The 24621-nt window shown below is 40.2% G+C and overlaps 2 protein-coding genes across 3 annotated transcripts in view; one reads left to right on the top strand and one right to left on the bottom strand.

Moving 5' to 3' along the window:
* Window positions 1-2413: 2413 nt before the first annotated feature.
* On the bottom strand, window positions 2414-20840 carry THAP2 (THAP domain containing 2). The gene is made up of 3 exons (XM_074226156.1): window positions 20726-20840; window positions 12484-12679; window positions 2414-5888 (listed from the first exon to the last, which is right to left on the bottom strand). The coding sequence occupies exons 1-3, from the start codon at window positions 20794-20796 to the stop codon at window positions 5460-5462; spliced, it is 696 nt and encodes a 231-aa protein (XP_074082257.1). The 5' UTR covers window positions 20797-20840; the 3' UTR covers window positions 2414-5459.
* Window positions 20841-21495: 655 nt separating this feature from the next.
* The window catches only part of ZFC3H1 (zinc finger C3H1-type containing), a 65199-nt gene continuing 62073 nt past the window's right edge, over window positions 21496-24621 (top strand). For both annotated transcript variants that reach the window (XM_074226154.1, XM_074226153.1), the window contains exon 1: window positions 21496-22236. In XM_074226154.1, the coding sequence (XP_074082255.1) occupies window positions 21591-22236 (646 nt within the window). In that variant the 5' untranslated portion in view covers window positions 21496-21590. The remainder of the gene's footprint in view (window positions 22237-24621) is intronic.

The following is a 24621-nucleotide window of genomic DNA, read 5'->3' as shown; positions in this document are numbered from 1 at the left end:
TTCTCATAGGATGAGCTGGAGATCATTCCTTCATTCCATTCTTTGGGCTACTTTCAAACTAAATTTCCTCATTTATGAATTTTTCATAATGGTCCTTTGCTTCCTATTGCTAGTTGAATTAAATTCAAATTTCCTTTGTACCAAATCCTTTTAATTGTAGCTTGTCACAAGCCTTCAAGAAGTGTTACCTGATTCCTCTCCTCTTCTCCTCAGATATCTTTCTTCACTTCTAAATGAAGTCATGAATTCTAGTTGAGTGTCATAGCCTTTGTGTGTTCTGAATCAAAAATTTTTTTAGGTTTTTGCAAGGTAAATAGGGTTAAGTAGCTTGCCCAAGGCCACACAGCTAGGTAATTAAACGTCTGAGACCAGATTTGAACCCAGGTACTCCTGACTCCAGGGCTGGTGCTTTATCCACTGCACCACCTAGCCGCCCTGAATCAAATATTTCATATGCAGCCTCCACTAAGGATTGACTAGAATCAGATTAAAATGGAATTGGGAAATATTTAACAAAACAAATAAAAGTATAATCAAATATAAAGAGCAGCCAGATGGTGCTGGGTCTGGAGACAGGAAGTTCAAATCCAACCTCAGATACTTACTGGCTTTGTGACCTTGGACAGATCATTAACCCTGTTTGCCTCAATTTCTCATCTGCAAAATAATCTGGAGAAGGAAATGGCAAACCACTCCAATATCTTTGCCAAGAAACCTAAATGGGGTCATGAAAAATCAGGCACTACTGAAACAATAAAACAGTGACAACAAGGAACAAGGATAATGTTAATATGTGATTTTCTTTTTTTTTAAAGTTTTTTCTAGGCAAATGGGGTTAAGTGGCTCACCCAAGGCCACACAGCTAGGTAATAAGTGTATGAGGCTAGATTTGAACTCAGGTACTCCTGACTCCAGGGCCAGTGCTCTATCCACTGTGCCACCTAACCACCCCAATATGTGATTTTCTAAGACAATATGTGAACAGGCAGGATGCTTATGAACCACTTAGTGACCTTATTTCTTTTTTAATTTGACAATTTTGCAATGTAGGAAATGTTCTAGGACTATAATAGATGACTCAATCAAGATGCTGGCCTTCATTGGTAGTGGGTTTTCTACACATGGAAATTCTCTGTGTTGTAATTTACCCGACCAAAAATTAAGTGAGAACAAATGCATTGAAAGAACTTAGAACAGCATAAAGGAATGAAAATCTAGCTTCTTCCTAGGGTTTAATTTACAAACAACAAAAAAAGAATATGCTCATCCCTTTACACAACTATTAATCTTATTCCAACTTGCAATTCACTTCCCAGTGGGGTCAAATCTAGGAACACATTTGTCCAACTATCTATTTACTTGTTTACTCCATCTTTTGGAAACAATCTAATGGCAGTTCATTTTGCCAGGGATGGGAATTGTACTTAACATCATGCATTAAAAATTTTTATATGTTTTATGCTGACATTACACAAATGTTTTAAAATATTGCAAAATAATGTTTGGGGCAAAAGTATTATAAAATATAAGTGCTGAAAGGGAAGTACTCTTCTGAAAGGAGGTCGGTTTTTTTGGTTACAGAATGATTTAATATTGTAAAATAGAAATTAACAGTTAAGCATTGACAATCAAACTCAAAAATATTTCAAAGAAACATTACCAGAGGACTGAGGTTGTATACCTTGTTTCTCACTTTACAGGGCAGATGATATATGGTTAAAGAGAGGTGGACAGGCAAGGGGAAAGGAGAGAGGGCAATCTAAATTTCACCTTATGGAGAAAATAAATCATGTTTTAGTCCTTGTGCTATAGACCCTGAGCCCACCACTAAAGTTAGAAGAGGTCAAAGGATCAAATATCCATCAAGAAGGCTGTGGATTAAGTTCCTACCAAGTGTCAAACTGGGGTAGCTGGGTGTGGCAACAAATGGAGAGCTGGGCCTGCAGCCAGGAATTCATCTTCCCATGTTCAAATCTGACCACCATCCTAGCTGGGTGACCCTGGGTAAGTCACCTAACCCTGCTTGGCAGAGTGTCCTCATTTATAAAATGAGCTGGAGACAGAAATGGCACTCCAGAGTCTTTGTCAAGAAAACCCCAGATGGGGGCGCAAAAAGTAGGACATGACTGCAACATCTGAACAACAAATGTGCCAAGCTGGGGATAAAAATGAAACAATTCTTTCTCCCAAAGAGGTTACTTTAAAGTGGGGGAAGAGAAATATTTACAAAAACATGTACAGTATAAAGTTAATAAATACAAATGTATACAAAGTAGATAAGTCTAAAGAGTTTGGGAGAGAGGACATTAATAGTTGTGAGAATTTTTAGTTTTCATGCACAAAATAGTTTTTGAGTTGCAACTTAAAGGGAAAAAAAAGTTTTATGAGACAGAGATAAAGAAGTTAGGATAGTGCAAGAGCATACAGAGGGCAGATTCAATGTCATATGAGGATCAGAGACAGTGGTATGGTTGAACAGCAAAGTCAGAGGGGCTAAAAAAACAGGTTGCATCCAGGTTGAGAAAGGCTTTGCAATGTAATCCAAGGAGTTTATGTTTTATTTTAGAAGCAACAGGAAGCCATTAGAGTTGAGGAGGGGCACTAAATGGTCAGATTGGAATTAGAATTGGTTTGGAGCAGCTCTAGAAGTCATTTATTACAATCTCACATTTTACAGATGAGGAAACTGAGACTCAAGAAGCAAAATGACTTTCCCATAGGAGTCAAGGATAGGATTTGAAACCCAGTTCTTGAATCATCATCAGAAGCAGGTTTGGATCAAAGCAGCTGGTGAAGATGGTATAGTGAGGTGTAGAAACTGATTCACAATAGAAGTGATGAGATCACAGATTTTTTCTAAAGTCTGAAAGTTGAACGTTTTGACTGATAACAAGATGATTTGAGGTGATGATGGGGCCAATGTATGATTCTGAGATAATACAATATGCAGTATCTGAGAGGAAAGTCATATCAGCAGTTGTACTGTAGGAATGGGAATTCTAGAGGCCAATCTCGAATGAAATAAAAAACCACATCATGATACACAGGCTTTGGGTTTTCAAAAAGTTTAATGTTTGTAGTTGTTATTTTCCAGAAATATTGCTAATCATTTTATAGCTACTTCAGTTGTCTGTTGTAAACGGGAACTAATAGACGGGAATCAATTGAGTATGACTTTGGTCCTTCTGTGACTATGAGTTAATATTTTAATAGATACACATAATATTTAAGAGGATATACAACCACTGCTAACTATAAGTAAAGATAGTAAACAATCATTCTTGCTGATGATAAACTGTTGAAAAGATGTAAATATGATCCATAACCAAAACATAATTATGTTTAACATATTAACACTGGATAATATTTTTGTAAAAATATTAAAACTTTTTCAATCCACATAGTTTTCCACAAGTATTTCTGATAAGTGCCCATAAAAGAATGAAAACAAACTATTCCTTTCTTTTGCATTTGTCCAATCTACCTCCTATTTTTTTTAAATTGGTTCAAATTCTTTATTCTTTATTTTTTTAGTTTTCTTTTTGCAAGGCAAATGGGGTTAAGTGGCTTGCCCAAGGCCACACAGCTAAGTAATTATTAAGTGTCTGAGACTGGATTTGAACCCAGGTACTCCTGACTCCAGGGCCAGTGCTTTATCCACTGCGTCACCTAGCTGCCCCCCCAATCTACCTTCTTGGAAGATAATGAAAAACAAAATGATGTTAGGTACAATATGTTTAATTCAATAGACTTTTATTAAGTGCCTACAATGTGCAGGATACTCTTCATACAGAAAGGAAAACAGCAGCGCTTACCCTCAAGGAACTTACATTCTGCTTAAATTTGTGGAATTGTTACGTTTTGTCAAAGTGAGCAGTTATCTTCCATTAGAGAGAAACATATTTTCTGAAAAATTAAATTAGCACTCTTTAAGGTTACTAGAATATAAATGAGTATCTGGAAAAAAGAAACTCCCAGATGTAAGCCTAACTTGCTTTTTTTCACATAAAATAATACTCTTATGTGAAAAATGTGGAACCATCTATGGTTAAACATTATATTATATTTACAACACAGTAGCATACATTTCAGTGAAGATTAAGAAATTTGATTTAATAATTTAATGAACTTTTCCATGATTTTGATAAGATATCTGAAATAAAAGATATTGAATAAATATGATTTATGAAATAAGGCAAACCCTTTGAATGATTTAATTAGACAACAGTTCTTGAAAGGAAACATATGCAGATTCATTTTAGAAAAAAATCCTTAAAATCTTCTTTTTTCTATATGTAATATGATGTTTCCCCTGAAGAAAAATGGAGGTGGCAGAGGGAGTGAATCCTTGATGATACTTTATTTTCATGATGTATATATTAATTTAATAGTCTATAAACTGATTCCATTTTAGAACAAATTAAAAGTTGTCAAGACATTACAAGGCTAAGTGCATCTTTGCATTGAAAGGCTATATTGTTTTATGGTGGGGAAAATCACTATGCTCTGAGATGAGTACCTATGTAAATAGCAAAATAAATACTGTATGAACTTTGATATACTAACACACACAAAAAAATCAGTTACTTAAATTATTAGAAAACATTATTTGTTGATTTATTTAATAATTTTGGCCAAAAAAACAGGGAAGGGATTCAACTCTGCTGTTTCACAGCTGCTGTGTGTGTGTGTGTGTGTATGGCTGTGTCTCTGTGTGTGTCTGTGTGTTATTCTGGGACTCAAGGTGCCAAACTCCCTGTTTGAGCAAATCTGAGTATGCTTGGCCTCTTCTCAACTCATGGATTCAATGGCACTTTACATCCACATAATACTTAACATTTAAATTAGTGAAAAATTATTTCAAGTCTAGTATTTCTATGAGATAATTAATCCCTTTTTACATATTAAAAAAGGTAAAGGCAGTAAGTAAAATAATATCTAAATAGCACCCACCACAATTTAAATCAAACTGTACTTTTAAATCAAGAACTGTACATTTCTAAGCTTATATTTAATTCTGGAAAACATACATCAGCATCATATTTAGAATACAAAAGTCCTCCTCTAACACAGTTCAACAAGGAAAATTCCTTTTCTGACAGAAAGCAAGCCCATGAAATGATTTAAACATATTATCTGGCATAGATGATTCCTTCAAAAACAGGTTCTAAAAAAACAAACAAACCCCAAAACTCAATAAATAAATTTGTAAACAGAAGATTTCTTCATGGAGGAAAATTTTCAGCTATATTAGTTATTGTTGTAAGGCACTTGTACTTAAAATGAAATTTTCAGATAAAGTTTACTTTACCCATGAAAATAAGTAATAGATCTATATCAATAATAGTCAGAAAATTATGCTATTTCAAGTAAAACTGTGCTGAGAGCATACTTTTTAGCATAATTCCAGTAAATGTTTACTTCTGAATCTAGTGAAGGCTGGCCACATAATTCAGTTCTTACATCAAAAGTAGGTTCCGTGAGTTGGATCTGTCTTTATTTAGAGAATCTGTAATGCTTGATCTCAACGATTTTGTAAAAAAAAACTTGAAGTTTTGTAATGGAAGATCATTTAAAGCACTTGGCAAGATGTGTTCTGATGTACCCCTGGGCAATATATTATTTGCTTCTAAACTTTTCACCAAGCATGTGGTTTTGAACCATCTCCGTGTTGCTCTCCGTTCTTTCTGCAAGCAATTCTTCATTTTTCTTCTTAAACTTACTATCTCTTTCTCTAGCTGAATTATCTTCTTTTTTGCCTCTGTGGGGCTTCCAAAGGCATAGCTGTGTTCAAGTAGAACCTGCTGATGGTTAAAATTACATTTCATATTCGATGGTCCTGTTGGGATGCAAGGGTTTTTCTTAGGAAGATTTCTTGTCTTGGGTTTCTATACAGAATAAAATGAACAATGTTACACATGAGTTAAAGAATTTCATAAATTAAAAGTAAATTTGCTCAGTTTAGAATGAAATAATTTAATACTATCAACCTCATGCAAAATATACATTAAACAGAAATGTCACATTTTACATGCTGAATAGAAATGTCCAATGGAAGAATTTAAAATAGTTAATTAACTATTAATTCAATGAAATTTTAGATAAGCCACTTACTCTCTTCATTTCTCTTTTAAATACATAGACCCATATGATGTGTATAAAAATAATACTTACTTTAGAAATATTTTAAATATTATGAATACAAAAATTGGGTTATTTGAAGTTTAATAAAACTAAGTATTTTAAACATTACAAGTCTAATATTTCCATGAGAGAAGTCATGATATATCTGCTTTTACAAATAAGAATAGTATTCAACATTGGGTTATTTTCAAGCTTATTTTAAGTTTAATAAACCTAATAACCTGGAAAAAAAGTAGTGTATACCTCTTCAGACAAATATGTGAATAGCTGTCAATCACGTTTCCTTTTCTTCCTTTCAGTCTGAAGGAGTCTCTCCCTGTACTCTTGATGCTTCTGACTTACTTTAGACTTTTGTCCATTGGTCATGTCAATTGGGTCTCCTCTGCCCATAAACATGCTTTGAGGTGTTGCAGTTATACTTGGGTTTAAAGATCCATATATGCCTCTGATTTGTACTAGCTGGGTAACCCTAGGTAAGTCACTTACACTCTGGTGTACTTTAGCCAGTTCTGCAAGACTAAGTTACACAGAATAAAGTAAACTGTGCTGACTGGGCCCACTACAGAATTATGCTATTTAACAGCAACTGGGCCCTCCCTGCTGCAAGGCAAGCCTTCTACACATCCTTAAATAACTGGTTCTTCTAAGCCTTCCAACTCCTCAAACCTCCCCAATTTCTCTTCTCCCACTGTTTCATATTTTACTGAAAAAGTTGAGGCCATTTGTCCAGAGCTCCCTCTTCATCTCACATCACTCTGATGCCTCTTCCATCCTTAACCTCTGTCTCATGTGAATAAGTGGCCCTCCTCCATGCCATGGCAAACTCTTCTACTTACACAAGTGATCTCATTCTGTCTTCTTCAACACACTGCTTCCTGTACCATCTCCACTTTCTCCTTTACCTTCAATCATTCCTTATTTACTGCTTCAAAGCCTACAATTAGGCCTATTCTTCCCCCATCCCCTCAAACCCTCAATTGATCCATTTATGCCCCGTAGCTATGGTCCATATAGCTTTCACCTTTTGTGGCTAAACTACCTGGTTGGCCATAATGGGTTCCTCTACTTTCTTCTCAGTTCAAAGATCTCTCAATACCAATCCTAACAGCCTTTTCTCAATTCTCATCTGTCTTCAGCAGCTCCTGACTGTTAATCAACCTCTTTTCCTTGATACTCTCTATTTTTATGTTGACTCTCCCATTACATTATGAGCTCAAGGGGAGGCTAGGTGGATAGAGTACTGGCCCTGGAGTCAGGAGTACCTGGGAAATCTGGCCTCAGACACTTCATAATTACCTAGCTGTGTGGCCTCGGGCAAGCCACTTAACCCCATTGCCTTGCAAAAACCTAAAAAAAAAAAAAAAAAAAAAGATTATGAGCTCAAGAATAGGGACTGTTTTTTGCCTTGTGTATCTCTAGCACAGTGTCTGATATGGTAGGCTCAGTCTCTGTTTCTATTCATTCACTTTTTTTTTAAGAAAGACTTTATTTAGTTTGAGTTTTACATTTTTTCCCCCATTCTTGCTTCTACCCCCACCCCCCACAGAAGGCAGTCTGTTAGTCTTTACATTGTTTCCATGGTATACATTGATCTAAGTTGAATGGGATGAGAGAAATCATATCCTTGAGGAAGAAAAATAAAGTATGAGATAGTAAAATTACATAATAAAATGTTTTTTTTTTTTCTAATTTGACAGTAATAGTCTTTTTTTTTTTTAAGATTTTTTGCAAGGAAAATGGGGTTAAGTGGCTTGCCCGAGGCCACACAGCCAGGCAATTATGAAGTGTCTGAGGCTGGATCTGAACCCAGGTATTCCTGACTCCGGTACTTTATCCACTGTGCCACCTAGCCACCCCAAGTGTAATAGTCTTTGGTCTTTGATGTCCTCACTTTCTTGATATCAAGATCTTCTTTGGAGAGCAAAGGACTACTACTACTACTACTACTACAAACAAACAAAGAAAATCCCTGCCTTCAGGGCACTTACTTTCAATTAGGGGAAGACCCTTTAGAAAAGGTAGGGGAACATTCATTCTTTAATTAAATGTTTATTGAGGGGCAGCTAGGTGGCACAGTGGATAGAGTACTGGGGCCCTGGAGTCAGGAGGACTGGAGTTCAAATGAGACCTCAGACACTTAATAATTGCCTAGCTGTGTGGTCTTGGGCAAGTCACTTAACCATTTTGCTTTAAATAAAATTAAAAAAAATGTTTATTGACTAATATTCAATAACTATGGTGCTGATTTACATTGGTGGAGAAAGTTTTCTCACCAGAGATTTTCTATATTAACGAAATCAGTCATGTCTGGAAGAACAAAACTTTCTGGATAAAAACTTTGCCCCATTACTGACCCATTTCTCTTTCAAACTTACTACCCTGTAATTTCTTAAAACAATGAACTCGACTCATTTCCTCCACTTGCTCCTGATCTACTGCTTTGTGGATTCCTTGCGGAGTCAGGTTTCTGTTTCTATCACTCTACTTAAAGGTTTCTCTGAAAAATCCCCTGGGGTCTGCCCACAGCCTTCTTGGTCTTTGTGGCCCCTGATCTGGGCATCATTTCATTGTTCTTTGCTCAGTCCTCATTTGTCACTTGGCTTCCACTTGTTTCTTCTTCTGGCTGCCAGTTTCTTCTCTGGCTCTGCTCTCTCCTTTCATCTGCTAAATGTGTACACGCCAAATGACTGAAGTTCTTAACTCATGGGGGGGGGGGGGGGATTAGTTTTCCTTTTGAGGGGAGTGGGGAAATTGAATTTTGAAGGGTTGCATGCCTCACAAAGTTATCTTATGTGGTATATTTAAAATACAGTGTATATAATTACAAACTTATAGATGTTTCAAATTTTTGTTACAAATTATACTCTAAGTAGCTACATTATAAGTTAAAACTAAGAAATAGGAGACTCCTTAATTAGAGAGGCAGATAGAATTAGAGAACAGAAGAAATTTAAGACAAAAGAAGTTCCATTTTCTGAACTTAGTGTCCATTTATTCTTTGGTTGGACCTAAATTTTTATGATGTAGGAAACATTTTCTGAGGAAGTTTCCTAGAATGGCACAGTTCTGCAAATGACCATCAACTTGGTGCAGTGGTGGCCTTGGAGTCAGGAGGACAGGAGTTCCAATCCTACCTCAGATGCTTGACTCTCACTATGTGACCTTGGACAAGTCACTTAACCCTGATTGCCTGACATCCAGGCTCATTTCTAGTGGTTCCGATCCTTATCTGGCCACTGGACCCAGATGACTCTGGAGAAGAAAGTGAGGCTGGTGACTTAGCACAGGCTCCTCCCACCCCCTTCCCCAACTCAAATCCAATTCACATGCTTGTCATGACATCACTTCCCTGATGTTGTGGTCTTCTTTGAGAATGGAGAACAAACATTATCAGGGTTAACCTGGGACTTTCAGTGCAGGGGCTATCAGAAGCCTGGAGGGACAACTTTCTATCCCTTTAGAAAGCCAGTGCTGATGTTCAATGTCCTCCAGAGGGGCAAACAAATACAGAAAACAAAAGACCCCCCCCCCCCCACAACTTGTTGAGCTAATTAATCTCTGTCATACAGAACTCTGCACAAGAAATCTCATTTCTTAATTTCTGCTATGAATAGTTCCTGTGTCTCTGGTGTTTTGTTTTTAAATTCTCCTAGATTTCTGAAAACCGAATATTTGCTGGGAGGGAGACAGATTTCTCTACACTCATTTATTTTCTGGTTTGGTTAGAGTACTTTCTGTCATAATAGGCCAGTTTAAACTTCTTATTATCTCAGGTTCTGAGCCTTCTGAGGAGGGGAAGCAAACAATTCATTGTTTCTAATAATAAAAGGAATAAATGGACATCTTTGTCAATGATCATTCAACCCTTAGGCTTTTAGACATCTCAAGAGGATAAAATGTATTCTCCACCCTTCAGTCTAGACAGACATTTAAAAAAATTTTTTTATTTATTTAAGGCAATGGGGTTAAGTGACTTGCCCAAGGTCACACAGCTAGGCAATTATTAAGTGTCTGAGGCTGGATTCGAACTCAATACTCCTGACTTCAGGGCCGGTGCTCTATTCACTGAGCCACCTAGCTGCCTCTAGAGAGACACTTCTGATATTGGAATTCTAGAAAAAGAGAATTCAAGGAATACTGAATATTTCTTTCCTTTCTTGTTAAAATGATTGGATCTCCAGGGCCAAACTGCATTTTGTTTGTTCTGTACTGTCTATACTCATACAGCAAGAAGTAGATACTTAGGATAATTTCACACAAAAAATAATCTTCCCACAGCACAGTGTTAACTATTTTGAGAAGAGCTAGATAACAATATGTGAATTCAAAAGAAATATTTTATATTCTTTTTAAAAACAGGATACATTAGTAGTATCAAACTTCAAATGGAAACAAATCACTAAACTGGAAGGCAGAGTCCCATGAAGACTCAGAAAACCACAAGTTAGCATTATTTATTTTTAAAATTTATCTTGATAAGTGTTTCCTAATTGCATTTTTTAACTTTCTTTAATTCCTTATTAAGTAATTTTTTCCAATTATATGTAAAGATAGTTTTCAACATTCATTTTTTTTTGTTTTTTTCAAGGCAATGGGGTTAAGTGGCTTGCCCAAGGCCACACAGCTAGGTAATTCTTAAGTATCTGAGGCTGGATTTGAACTCAGGTACTCCTGACTCCAGGGCCAGTGCTCTATCCACTGTACCACCTAGCCACCCCTCAACATTCATTTTTCTAAAGTTTTCTACCTCTCACCCTTCCTTCCCCCTACCCTATGGTAGCAAGTAATTTGATATATATTATATATGCACAAACAAGTTACACATATTTCCATACCTAATTGATTTTAATTTGTTTCCAGCTACACTTACAAGAGGTCCATTCATGCTCTAACATGGCTATTAATTCTTCTGTTGATGTCTCCTCCTAATCTAGTCCTTTCTATTATACTTTTGATCCCCTCATCCAGGCTCTCACCATTTTATTACTGAAATAACTTCCCAAGTAATAACAAAGTAAAATTATAATATGAAGTACAATGCAGAAATTTAGAAAGTGGAAAATGTAAGTCCAAAGACCTTCCATCTAAAATTCTCTCTTTACCATAAATATTTATTCAACATCTACTATGTATGGGGGGTGGGGCACGTGCAGCTAGGTGGCGCAGTGGATAGAACACTGGTCCTGGAGTCAGGAGGATCTGAGTTCAAATAGGCTTCAGATACTCACTTAACTACATTGCCTTAAATAAATAAAATTTAAAAAGAAAAAGAGTCCATAGCTGAGAGATGGAGAGTCTTGTTCATGGAACAGCCAGGAAGTCAGTGTCCCTGCATCAAAGAATATGTATTGGGGAACAAGGTCCAAGGATTCTTAATTTTCTTGTGTGACATGAGCCCTTCTGACAGTATGGTAAAACCTATGGCCTCTGTTAAAGTAATGTTTTTAGATACAGAAAAAAAATCAAGATGTTAAAAAAAACCCATAAGGATATAAAGGAAAGCAATGATACTGAAATACTGTAGACCTTACATTAAAAACAAAATCAATGACCCCAAGTTAAGAACCTCTGGCAGGTGAGATCTGCAACTTAACTTTTAACTAGTTGTAGACTCTAAGACCAGGTACTTACTTAACTTCCCAGGGTCCCCATAGATAAAATGAAGAAGCTGGACCAATGGGGTCAAACTCAGAAATGAAAGTCACTAAGCAGCACCTGATTTAGAGAATCACATGTTCACATTATCTGTGTTCTACTGTATTGTTTGTCCATTTTAAAAGACCAGCATGACATCAGGGAGGTGATGCCATGATAAGCACATAAATTGGATTTGAAAGAGAGGATTCTGTGCTAGGTCATCAGCCTCACTTTCTCCTCCAGAGTCATCTGGGTCCAGTGGTCAAATATGAAATAGGGATGACTGAAGATGGCCCTGAATGCAAGACAATAAGGGTTAAGTGACTTGTCCAAGGTCACACAGTTAATAAGAGTTAAATTTCTGAGGTCAGATTCCAACTCCTGTCCTCCTGACTCTCAGGCCACTTCTCTATCCACCTAAATATTTCTGAATTATATTTTCATCTGCTTCCCTTAGCTGCAGATTGGTGCCACCTTATTCCCTCAGTGTTTGACATCTTTGATCTAGATAATTTCCAAGTTGTCATCTATCTTTAAAAATGAAATTTGACATGTCTAAGGAATAGCAAAGACAACTTTTTTGATCATATATGGAGTTCAAGGTAGTCTTGCTTTCTTGTGTAAAGGATAGTCTCTGTCAGAGATGACAAAAATAGGGAACTGGGGAAGGGAAAAAAGGGAAAAAAAAGAAATATCACCTACCATCAGTTTTAGATGAGGGCAGAAATCAAAAATTGTTGGTACAGCATCTATTTTAAGACGTCTTGTCTGTCCTGTTAGGTCAAAACAGGAAGCTTCAAAGTGTTTTGAGCAAAGAAAAGTATGTTTCCCTGGCACAAAATTTTTGCGCCTAACCAGACGAACCCATTCCTTTCTTCTTTGAGGATCTAAGGGAAACCTAGGAAAAATAATACATCTCAAATGACTAATCTGAAATAAATCACAATAAGAAATAAGAAATCACAACATTTCTGGTAATTCTAGCTGTTAAAGATAATTTAAAAATTAACAATGATTTAATGTTGATTCTAAATACCTAATGAAAATATTAACTGAAATGGTTTACATACTCTAACGAAAATAATTCATGTTCACTTTCATAACAGTGAATAAATAGCAACACTGATGTAGGAGAGACAAATGAATTTTTTTTCCCCAGTCTAAAATCCTTTTAATCATATTCACTTTTCAAGGACATAGAACTATTATATTAGGAAAATTTAGTTGAGCTGGTATCTACTATTGCACTCCACTGATGCTGGTATAAAGAGTGAAGGCAAATTAGACACAATACTAATTTTGTCAAGAAAATTTAGGTAAAATGCCTTGATCTCTAATAATTTTATTTTAGCTTCTAGTTAAATTGTTTATATTTGTAATTGTTGAGATCAATATTTTGTCAATATTAATCATCTTATGAAACATAGTAGAAATATGATAGGACCAATTAGATTTTAAATTCTATTCAGAAAATATCTTACTCTTTTAATATGCTATTTATTCTGAGGGTGCTCAATAAATATTTAGTCAAAACATATAGATTTATATATATATATACATAACTCTCTACATAGTTCAGGAAAAAAATCAGTAGCATATTAGAGAGATTATTGATTTGGAAGCCAGGGAAACACCACTTGGATGTGATCAATTTCATCTCAACTTTACTTTCAGTGAGGTCTAATGGACGTGCTGATCATTATGAACTTGCTAGAACGGGAATAAGAAATGAAACTTCTTCATTTGAGGAGCAAAAAGATTGGCGACATTGAGAGATCATGAAAAGGAGAGGTCCCCTCTGGAAAGCTGCCATAGTCATGACTCCCATTACTTCTATATTCCCTAGCAAAAATTTAATAAAGATTAGCATAAGACCTCTTTTACTTCTTGCAGCTATACCGCCTTGTAAATATCAAGATTTTGGGGCTATGAAAGGTAAAGTTCTTTCTTAACGAACAGTTTAGAGGCATTTTCTACTTTCATGACTGTCTTTCGTTTTTAAAGAATTAGATCTAGGACAAAAATGTAATCTGATTCCAAAGTTTCCAGTTCCAATATTTCATTATCATGTCAATAAAACCTAAATGATTTTCCCCAAGAAAGACTAAGAAATGTTACTATGAAATAAGTTCTGAAGCTAAATAATTCCCACAGTTAAGTCATCCTTTCCACACAAGTATATTTATTTCCAAACCTTTGTCTTTGTAGCTTATTTTAAAATTATAGAGCCCAGACCTGAGGTCTAATCTGTGTTACTTAAACACAGTCACATGGGTCATGGTAGTGATATTGTTAGACAATTTTAAATGGAGAGGCACTGAAGTAGAGACAGGACTGTCCTTGAAATAAAGAAAACTTGGTTCAAGTACTGTCTCTTGGACATTTACCAGTTGTTAGCAGGAGTAAGTCAGTTAATCTTATAGGTTTCCAAGCAATTCTTTCAATTTTTTTTCCCTAATATTTATTTATTCTCATTTTGTACAACAATGTTTTTTATACATTAATAAAATATTCTTGTTTAAGAGTAAACAAAATACCCCTCCTCCCAAAAAATATAGACTCACTTGAGTGATAAAGTAAAGGGGAGAGAAAAAAATTAAAATTAAAAAAATAATAGTAATAATTGTAGGTATGGCCAGGTGGTGCAGTGGATGCAGCACTAGTCCTGGAGCCAGGAGCACCCAAGCCCACATCCGGCCCTGTACACCCAACAATCACCCAGCTGTGTGACATGCATGCCACCCCAACCCTACTGCCCTGCATAAACCAAAAAAAAAAAGAAAAAAAGACCTAAAATAAAATAAAATAGTAATAATAGTAGGGGTGGCCGGGTGGCGAACAGAGCACTGACCTTCGAGCCAGGAGCACCCGAATCCAGCCTCAGACACCCAACGATCACCCTGCTATGCAGCCCCAGGCAGGCCACCCAGCCCCATTTGCCCTGCACCCCCCCCAAATAATAATAAAAAATGTACTACAGTCTGTGTTCCAATACCACCAACTCAGTCGCGGATGGATCACATTCTTTATGATAAGTCCATTATAAAAGTTATTTTCATATTTTTTTCACCATTGCCATTGCTGATTCCAACTCCATCCTTTCGTATTTCTCCACTACCATGTACTATGTTTTCTCTCTCCTTTCACTCTAACTCTGCTGTAGGGTAGCTGAGTGGCGCAGCAGACAGATCCCTGGTCCTGGGGCCAAGAGGCCCTGAGCCCCCATACCACCCCTTAGGCCCAGCATCCACCTGGCCCTATGGTCCCGGACAGGCCATCCAATGCCAGCCCCTTGCAAGAAGTAAAAAATAAAATGTGTTATATCTGACCACACTCCCCCCATAGTCCATCCTCTCCTCCTTCATTCACATCCCCACCCCTTGCCCCTGTCCCCCCACTCCTTATTACTCCAGATGCCTATACCCCATTGAGTATATATGCTGTTTCCCCTCCTAGCCACCTCTGATGAGAGCAAAGATTCCCTCATTCCCCCTTGCCTTCCCCCTTCCATATCACTGCAATAGCTCATTGTAATAAAGAAAAGTCTTATTATATGAAATATCTTGGCCCATTCACCCCTCTCCTTTTTTCTTTCTCCCATTACATTTCCCTTTTTTCTACTGACTCCATTTTTCCACCATATTTTATCTTTAAATTCAGCTTTCTCCTGTGCTTCATCTATAAAAGCTCCTTCTACCTGCTCTGTTAACTGAGAAGGTTCATGTGAGTATTATCAGTGTCATATTTCTATGCAGGAATACATGCAGTTCATCATCATTAAGTCCCTCATATTTTCCCCTTCTCCTCCAAATCTCTATGCTTCACCTGAGTCCTGTATTTGAAGATCAAACCTTCTGTTCAGTTCTGGCCATTCCAAAAGGAACATTTGAAATTCCCCTGGTTCATTGAAAGTCCATCTTTTTCCCTGGAAGAGGACATTCAGTTTTGCTAGGTAGTTGATTCTCGGTTGCATTCTAAGCTCTTTTGCCTTCCGCTATATTATATTCCAAGCCCTACGAGCTTTTAATGTAGTTACTGTTAAGTCCTGTGAGATCCTGATTACAGCTCCACAGTATTTGAATTGTGTCCTTCTGGTTGCTTGTAATATTTTCTCTTTGACTTGGGAGTTCTGGAACTTGGCTATAATATTCCTGGGGGTTGGTTTTTTGGGATCTCTTGATTCTCTCCATTTCTATTTTGCCCTCTGCTTCTAGGATATCAGGGCAATTTTCTTGTAGGAATTCTTTGAAAATGATGTCAAGGCTCTTTTCCTGATCATAACTTTCAGGTATTAAAATAATTTTTAAATTATCTGTTTTTGATATCAGTTGTTTTTTCAATGAGATGTTGCACATTTTCTTCTAATTTTTCATTCTTTTGGTTTTGAAGTATTGAGTCCTGATTTCCCATAAATTCAGCAATCTCCCTGAGTTCTATTCTTTGTCTGAAGGATTTATTTTCCTCAGAGAGTTTTCTTATCTCTTTTTCCATTTGGCCAATTCTGCTTTTTAAGGCATTCTTCTCCTCAATAACTTTTTGAACTGTTTTATCCATTTGACCTAAGCTGGTTTTTAGCATACTATTTTCTTCAGCATTTTTTTGGATTCCCTTGACTAAGCTGCTGACTTCATTTTCATGTTTTTCCTGCATCTCTCTCATTTCTTTTCCCAGTTTTCCTTCTAACTCCCTCATTTGATTTTCAAAGTCTTTTTTGAGCTCTGTCATAGCCTGATCCCAATTTCTGTTTTTCTTGGGAGTCTTTAGATGCAGGAGCTTGTGTTTCTCATCTTCAGACTAAGTGTTTTAATCCTTCTTGGGCTTACAGGCAAAATATTTCTCAATGGTGTTCCTCTTGTTTCTCTGCTTGCTCATTTTCCCAGCCTTAGCCTGTTTTTGGGGGTGCTTCCTGAGTTTTTGGGACACTCCCACAAGGGTCTCAGTGTGTAAGGCTCTGTCCTCCCTTCTGGTCTGTGAATGACCATAAGCATCCCCCTCTGCCACGAGGCTGAGGTGGGTGGGGCCCTGCTGTTCTATGGGGGGACCTAGACTGCAATCAGGACCTGAATGTGGTCAGAACCCCAGAGTTCTGTTCCAGGGGCAGAGCTGGGCAGTCTCTCTCCACTCCCCTCCCTAGGTCCCCTCCCTTATGCCCTGGGGGCTCCTGCCGATGGGTTCTGCCTGCTTCTATTTCCTGGATCTGGACTGCCTTGGCCAGGCTGCTTGCTGTGTGCCCTGAGGGCTGGGCTTCAAGTGCTCGCTCTGGCAGAGGTCCCCCTGCTGTTTCCCCCAATTTATGCCCAGTGCTCCCCGGGGTGTAAGTCAGGAAACTCCCCTGCTACTGTGAGCCACGGCTCCTAGCACCCTGGGACTGCCTCCAGGAGGCTGAAGTTCTTTTGCTCTGGAGGGCCACCCCTCCAACCCCGGGGGGAGCAGAGCCTTTCTGCTCTTTTCCAGGTTATCTTGAGTAGGAGAACTGCCTCACTGGGTCCCTCTGTGGGTACTGTCTCTTGAAAATTTAGTTAGAGTCCTAGTTTAGAAGTTTTATGAGGGAGTGCCTAAGGCAGGATCCTATCTTGTCGCCATCTTGGCTCCGCCCCCACCCCACTGATCCAAAGCAATTCTTTTAAGACTAAAAATTACAGAGGGAATTATTATTATTGGGCAAGTGATAGGTCTGGATTGGATTACTGCCCATCTCCCTCATATCTTTTGATTATTTATGCTGATAGAGAACGTTTTTGTTTTGTTTCCCCCTGTGGAGGGAATTCCTAAAGTAGAAACTCCCATAAGTTATCAATTTAACTTTAAATTACATTCTTAGAGAGTTGCCTGGGTCTTAAATACAGGAATTTCAAATGCAAAGATTAAGTCTTAATTCAGTAAGCCACTTGTATTCAAGTATTGAAAATTAGAATGAAATTTTGAAAAATAGAATTAGAGCTTGAGTGGGCCAACCAGGATTCTCTTTAAACTTTTATGACGAACAAAAATACTTTCAACAAATTCAATTTAACAAATTTTTAATAAACGTCTGCTGTGGTTGTTCAATCTTTTCAGGCCTGTCTCTTTGTGACACCATTTGAGGTTTACTTGGCAAAGATACTAATCTTTTGCCACATCTAGCTCATTGTACAGATGGGATAACTGACTTACTCGGTGACAGCTGAATTCTAAAGTTAGGTGCTCCTGACTCCAGGTCTATCCACCGGAAAAAAATAGAGGCAGCTTTGGTGTAGTGGAGGGAGAGCTTCAATTAGAATGAGAAGACCTGGGTTCAAGTTCAGTCAGAGTTCTGACATATATATACTTGTCTGTTGGACTCTGTTAAGTCACTTAGCTTCTCAATGTCTTCATATAACTCTCCAAGACAATTCTTTGTATTTACTAGCAGCATCTTCTGCTGCTGATCTACTTTAGTAGAGTTTATTCACTAGGAGGTCCCCATACTACCAAAAAATCACAGATTTCCTTCCTCCCTCTCCAGCATCTCAAAGAAGGGGGTTGGTCCTAGTTGATACTCAGGAGTCAATTTTGGTAATCTTGTCACACTATATTATACAAATCTTGAAAGGTCATATTTATTTTTTTAGTAGGCAATTCTACCCAGTTCTTTTGAAAGAGCCTCGCTGTAAAAAAGTTTAGTATTTGAAATAAACATAAAGGAGATGAGGCAGAACTGCAGTAATTTTTGTTCATTTTAAAGCCATTGGCAGAAAAAAAGCAATTCTGCCTTTTTTTCCCCCAGGTTTTTGCAAGGCAAATGGGGTTAAGTGGCTTGCCCAAGGCCACATGGCTAGGTAATTATTAAGTGTCTGAGGCCATATTTGAACCCAGGTATTCCTGACTCCAAGGCCGGTGCTCTATCCAGTGCATCACCTAGGTGCCCTGAATTCTGCCTTTCTTAATCCTAGGCTGATATAGACATCAACTCCTGTTTTTGGAGGCAAAACAATTAAATTCACTTAAATGACTCCCAATTTTCAGAAGAATAAACTTTGGATGTCAAATCTAGAATGAGACTGTCCCCAATTTTTTAAATTAATTAATTAATTTTGAATTTTTCAATTTTCCCCCTAATCTTGCTTCCCTCCCTCTCCCCCCACCCCCACAAAAGGCAGTCTATTAGTCTTTTACATTGTTTCCATGGTATACACTGATCTAAGCTGAATGTGATGAGAGAGAAATCATATCCTTAAGGAAGAAAAATAAAGAAAAGAGAGCAAAATTACAAAATAAGTTTTTTCCCCCCTAAATTAAAGGTAATAGTCTTTGGTCTTTGTTCAAAGTCCACAATTCTTTCTCTGGATACAGATGCTATTCTCCATCACAGATACATCAAAACTGTGCAACATTGTTGCACTGATGGAATGAGCAAGTCCATCAAGATTGATCATTGCCCCCATGTTGCTGTTAGAGTGTACAATATTCTTCTGGTTCTGCTCATCTCACTCAGCATCAGTTCATGCAAATCCTTCCAGGCTTCCCTGAATTCCCATCCCTCCTGGTTTCTAATAGAACAATAGTGTTCCATGACGTACATTTACAACAGCTTATTAAGCCATTCCCCATTTGATGGACATTCACTCAATTTCCAATTCTTTGCCACTACAAATAGGGCTGCTATGAATATTTTTGTATATGTGATATTTTTACACTTTTTTCATAATCTCTTCAGGTTATAGACCCAGTAGTGGTATTGCTGGATCAAAGGGTATGCATATTTCTGTTGCCCTCTGGGTGTAATTCCAAATTGCTCTCCAGAAAGGTTGGATGAGTTCACAGCTCCACCACCAATGTAATAGTGTCCCAGATTTCCCAAATCCCTTCCAACACTGATCATTGTCCTTTCTGGTCATATTGACCAGTCTGAGAGGTGTGAGGTGGTTCCTCAAAGATGCTTTAATTTGCATTTCTCTAAGTAGTGATGTAGCGCAATTTTTCACATGACTATGGACTGCTTTGATCTCATCTGTAAATTGCCTTTGCATATCCTTTGACCATTTGTCAACTGGGGAATGGCTTGTTTTTTTTTTTAAAGTTGAGTCAGTTCTCTGTATATTTTAGAAATGAGGGGACAGTTAGGTGGTGCAGTGGATAGAGCATTGGTCCTGGAGTCAGGAGTACCTGGGTTCAAATCCGGCCTCAGACATTTAATAATTACCTAGCTGTGTGGCTTTGGGCAAGCCACTTAAACCCACTGCCTTGCTAAAAACCTAAAAAAAAAAAAGAAATGAGTCCTTTATCAGAAATACTAGTTGTAAAAATTGTTTCCTAATTCACTTCATTTCTTTTGATCTTGGTTACAGTAGTTTTGTCTGCAAAAGCTTAATTTAATGTAATCAAAATTATCTAGTTTTTAATGATGTTCTTCAACTCTTGCTTGGTCATAAACTGCCCCCCTTTCCATAGATTTGACAGGTAAGCTAGTCCTTGATGGTGTAGTTTGCTTATAGCATTGTTTTTTATGTCTAAATCCTGAGTCCGTTCGGATCTTATCTTTGTGTAGGGCGTGAGGTGTGGGTCTACGTCCCCAACTTTTCCTAGGTGAGGACCGGATTCTCCAAGAGGGGATCTGGGGACTTCTTGGGTCCACCTCGTGGCCCCGCCCGGTCCCCAGGGCCTTGGCTCCTCCCACCTGCTTTCTCATCCCCCCTCCCCCACGCGAGTCGAGGATGCCGATGGAGATTCCGGTCCCCGGGAGGCAGGAGGATGCTCTAGAAGAGGGGGGTGGGCACGCTGGTAAAGCCCGGGGCTCCTTTCCCGTAATCGTGTGGTCCTTTTGTTTTGCTTTGTTAAAGAAATGCTAAATTTCAACGAGTCGTTCTCCTCTTGCCCAAGCTGAAGGTATTCTTAGAGCCCGGCGCGGTGTCGGGAAGGGGGCCGGGCCGGGCCCGGGGCAGCCCGGGCTCGGGCGGCCGCGTCCCTCCCGGCCGGTCCCTCTTACCTGTGGAAGCTGACGTTGACGCGCCGGTCGTAGGTGGCGGCGCAGCCCGCCGCGGCGCAGTTGGTCGGCATCTCGCCCGACGCGGAGCGGGCTCAGGGGCAGGATGGAGCGCCGGGGAGGGGTGGGGTGGGGAAGGGGGGGGCTTATTTTTTTTTTCCCTTTAATAAGATGGCGGGCTCGAGTCTCGAGGGCTGAAGGTCCCCGAGTTTCCGCTGCCCTTGTTCTCCTTCACTAACATGGCGGCGCCGTTCATCCACTTCCTCCGCGCCCCTCCGCTCGTTGGGGCTCCCCCTTCCTACCTTTCTCTAAGAGAGAGAAAGCAAGCACCCCCAAAGTCGCCCAAGGGCGGCAGGCTTGGGGGGAGAATCGCCCTCCAAGGACCGGCCCAATGGGAACCGCACCAAGGGGGGTTTGGGCAAAAGGGGAGAATAACGGGAAGGGGGAAAGGGAAAAACTACAATTCCCACAAGGCTAGGCACCTGCCCATGCCTCACCGCGCGAGCCCCCTTCCACCGCGTGCCGCCTCGGCTTCAGAAAGGCACTTCCGGTTTTCCTCTTTCCTGCCTGCTTCCCTTTCTGCCCTTTCTCGCGAGGCTCCGGCGGAAGATCCGGGAATCTTATCTCCAAAGGGGCACAGAGGGAGCTGGGCGGCCGGCGCTGGCGGCGGGGTGGGGGAAGTTGGAGGACGGCGCCGCCTCGGTGTAGAAAGCGTCCTCCTCGGACTGAGGGTGAGGCCCGGCCGGCGCCGCCGAGGAAGGCAGGCAGGCAGGCGGACAGGGAAGAGCAGCAGGTGAGTTGTTTCTTTTTGGGTGTCGGCTGCCCGACAGACGGTGGGGGCGCGGCGTGAGCCCGGGCTGCTCCGCGGATGGCGGCCTCGGACGCCGCGGCCCCGGCCCCCAGCGGCCTGTCTCCGAAGGAGGAAGGGGAGCTGGAAGACGGGGAGATCAGCGACGATGACAACAGCCAGGCCCGCAGCAGGAGCAGCAGCAGCAGCAGCGGCGGCGGCGGCGGCGGCGGCGGCTTGCCGTACCCGCGGCGGCGGCCTCCGCACCCGCCCCGGGGCGGTGGCTCCGGCTCCGGCCCCGGCCCCGGCCCCGGCGGCGGCGGCTCGGCGGCGGCGTCGGCCTCGGCGCAGCAGCAGCCGCCGCCGAGGAGTTTCTCGTCCCGCTCGCGGCACCCGGCGGAGCGTGGGCCCCTACGCGGGCCCAGCGGCGGCTACCGGCCCAAGGAGCCGTTCCGCCCGCACCCGCCCCCCCTGCGGATGGCGTCGTCCGCGTCGCTGGCGGAGGGCAGCCCCCGGCAGTCCTTCTGGGAGCGCAGCCACCTCGCCCTGGACCGCTTCCGCTTTCGAGGCCGGCCGTACCGCGGCGGCGGCCGCTGGGGCCGCGGGCGAGGCAGCAGCAGCGACCGGGGCGGCAAGCCGGCGGGCGGCAGGCCCCCGGCGGGCGGAGGGGGATCGGGCTTCGGCGGCGGCGGCCAGAGCTGGAGGGAGCCTTCTCCTCGCAAGAGCTGTATCCTTTCCGTGGCTGGGGGGGGGGGCGGGTCGGGGCTTCTCGGGGTGCCGCTCCTCTGCCTGCCCCCGAGCCCACCCCCGGGGGCTGGCGAGAAGGGGCGGCCCGGGAAGGAGCCGTGCCGTGCCTTATTGTTGTGCCTGTTTATTGACTGGTCTGCTCTTTCCCTTCATCCCCTGGAAGGGAAGCGCCCGCGGGCCGTGCTGGGCACCGGGGATCGAGAGAGCGGCCCAAATAACCCCCCACCCCCCAACCCCGAAGCATTGCATCCCGCCAGTGCCCCGGAGCAACAGTGCACCGAAGTAAGTAAATAGGGAGTGTGTGCCAAGTGATTGCTTTGAACGGAACTTTGATTTCCAAATTCCCTTTCTCTGCGTCCTTTTATCTAATGCTGTCTCTTCTTGATGTCTTTAAAAGTGAAGGGGGGGGGAAAGTGCTCCCTATGAGCTCCAGGGAGAATTTGTGCCCTTGATTTTCCCAGCTTTTTCCATCCCCCCGCTTTGGTGTTTCCTGTTTGTTAGAGGGAGAGCTTCATATCTGGGTAAGTATGGACCAGAGATGTGTTTTACTAAGTTTAGCTATTGGGAGAAATTAGGATGGAAAAACCAAGCTTTTTCTTTTTAAAAATGACCTTAAAAATTACCTCCTTCAGGGGTGTGACTGTAGAGTGAGTAATCCGGTGTTCTTAAAAATTGCTGTTCATCATTTTGAAAGTCCTGAGGTAGAATTGCAGGGAGTTTTGGAATTTGGGAAAGCATTAGGACTATTTTAGAGATGAAAGATTAAAGGTTTAGAGGACTCTTATTTCAGAGTTGCCAGGAACCCAAGGGCTGTCCTCTTATATATTCTTTCTTTCATCAGTCAACAAATATTTATTTAGGTGCTAGGGACAAATCCCTGCTCTTAAGGAGTTTACAGTCTGGGGGAGAGGGGGGTCAAAGAAGATCTGTCTGTCTGTGTCTTACACACACACACACACACACACACACAGACACACAGCAAGAATTTCTTCTAAATAACCTGACCTTTGCTTGAGAGACTGGCATAGGCAGCCCAATTCCATCTTGAGTCAACTCATTCATTGTTAGGAAATTTTTCCTAAAGTGAATGTAAATATGCCTGTTAAAACCCCTTACAAGAATTCTTAACTTTTATTATGTCATGGGGCTCTGGTGAAAGCTCCAGACTCCTTTTCACAGTTATTTTTTTAAATTCCTAAAATAAAATACAGGACTGTTTTGTAAAGGAAATCAATCATATTGAAATAGCTACCAAAATAATTTTTTTAAATTATCAGCCCTAATTTAAGAACCTCTGGTTTAAGGTCACACTGAAATAATTTTGCATTTTGAAATTAGATCATATTCCAAGTCCGTTGCTCTTTAAAATAAAATACCCTAAACCTAAAAAGTATATACTAAGCCTTATGGACTACCTCATTTTGTGGTAACTATATTAGATGTAGCTTACTAAGCACTTTCATTTTAACCATTTTGCTTGGCAGGAATCCCATAGTGATTCATTTGTGGGTGTGTAACATTTTACCAATTTTTTTAGTGAAACTCTTTGAAGACTTTTGCAATGTTGCTTTTCTTTAAGTGGATTTTAATAGAATATGATTAGGAGAGACCTCCAGAGATATGACAGGGAGACATTAATTTGAAAAACTTGACACATTTATAAACTTTAGCCACTATGTAAGGGAAAGAAAAGTTTGCATGGAAAATTAATCCTGACATCAGTTTTACACATTGTGTCTGGAAAAATCATTGGTGTTTGTTTCAGTGTAATCAAAAAAAAAAAAAGGAGGTAGAGAACAACTAATTTTGTCCTGCGACTATTTTTTGTGTTCATCTCAATGGACACATTTGAATTCTTAGAAGTAATTGTATAAAACAGATACATTGAAAAACATGGACCTCAAACCTTAATTAACAGTTAGTAGCCTTATGTGTTAGCTTAGCAAGCAAGCAAAAAATTCTGCTTTATGGACTGTCCTGTTACAGATGTATCTGAGGTTTCACTATCTCCTATTTTTTCCTTAATCTTGATGATTTTTTATGATGACTTGGGATCATAGGATCAGAAATTGAGTGCCTGAAGGGGCCTTGGGAAGTCCTCTAGTTCAGGCTGCTGTTTTATCAGAGGCCCAGGGAGTTAAGATTAAATAGGTATTAAGTGATAGAGGACTCAAACCTATCTGACACTAGTTTATAGTTGATGCTAGAATTATTTTCTCATGATCTTATTCAAACAACTGAGATAAAGGGGTAAAAAATGTGCCATGTTCTAAGGTAAAAAATAGCATTGGTTAGATAGCAAAAACTATTTAATTGCAGATAATATTTTGAATTCAAGGGTGCTTGCTTTATAGCTCAAACAAAA

This window comes from Macrotis lagotis, chromosome 2 (genome assembly GCF_037893015.1).
Source record: "Macrotis lagotis isolate mMagLag1 chromosome 2, bilby.v1.9.chrom.fasta, whole genome shotgun sequence".
Lineage (NCBI taxonomy): Eukaryota > Metazoa > Chordata > Mammalia > Peramelemorphia > Peramelidae > Macrotis > Macrotis lagotis.
Note: the sequence above shows the minus strand (reverse complement) of the source record. Positions and strands in the feature narration are given on the sequence as shown.

What these genes read in the sequence shown, in the direction of transcription:
- THAP2 (XM_074226156.1), bottom strand. Translation starts at nt 20,796, where the DNA reads ATGCCGACCAACTGCGCCGCGGCGGGCTGCGCCGCCACCTACGACCGG. An exon ending in GTCAACGTCAGCTTCCACAG is followed by an intron (nt 12,680 to 20,725) that starts GTAAGAGGGACC and finishes TATTTTTCCTAG; the next exon opens with GTTTCCCTTAGATCCTCAAA. An exon ending in GCCCTCATCTAAAACTGATG is followed by an intron (nt 5,889 to 12,483) that starts GTAGGTGATATT and finishes TATTCTGTATAG; the next exon opens with AAACCCAAGACAAGAAATCT.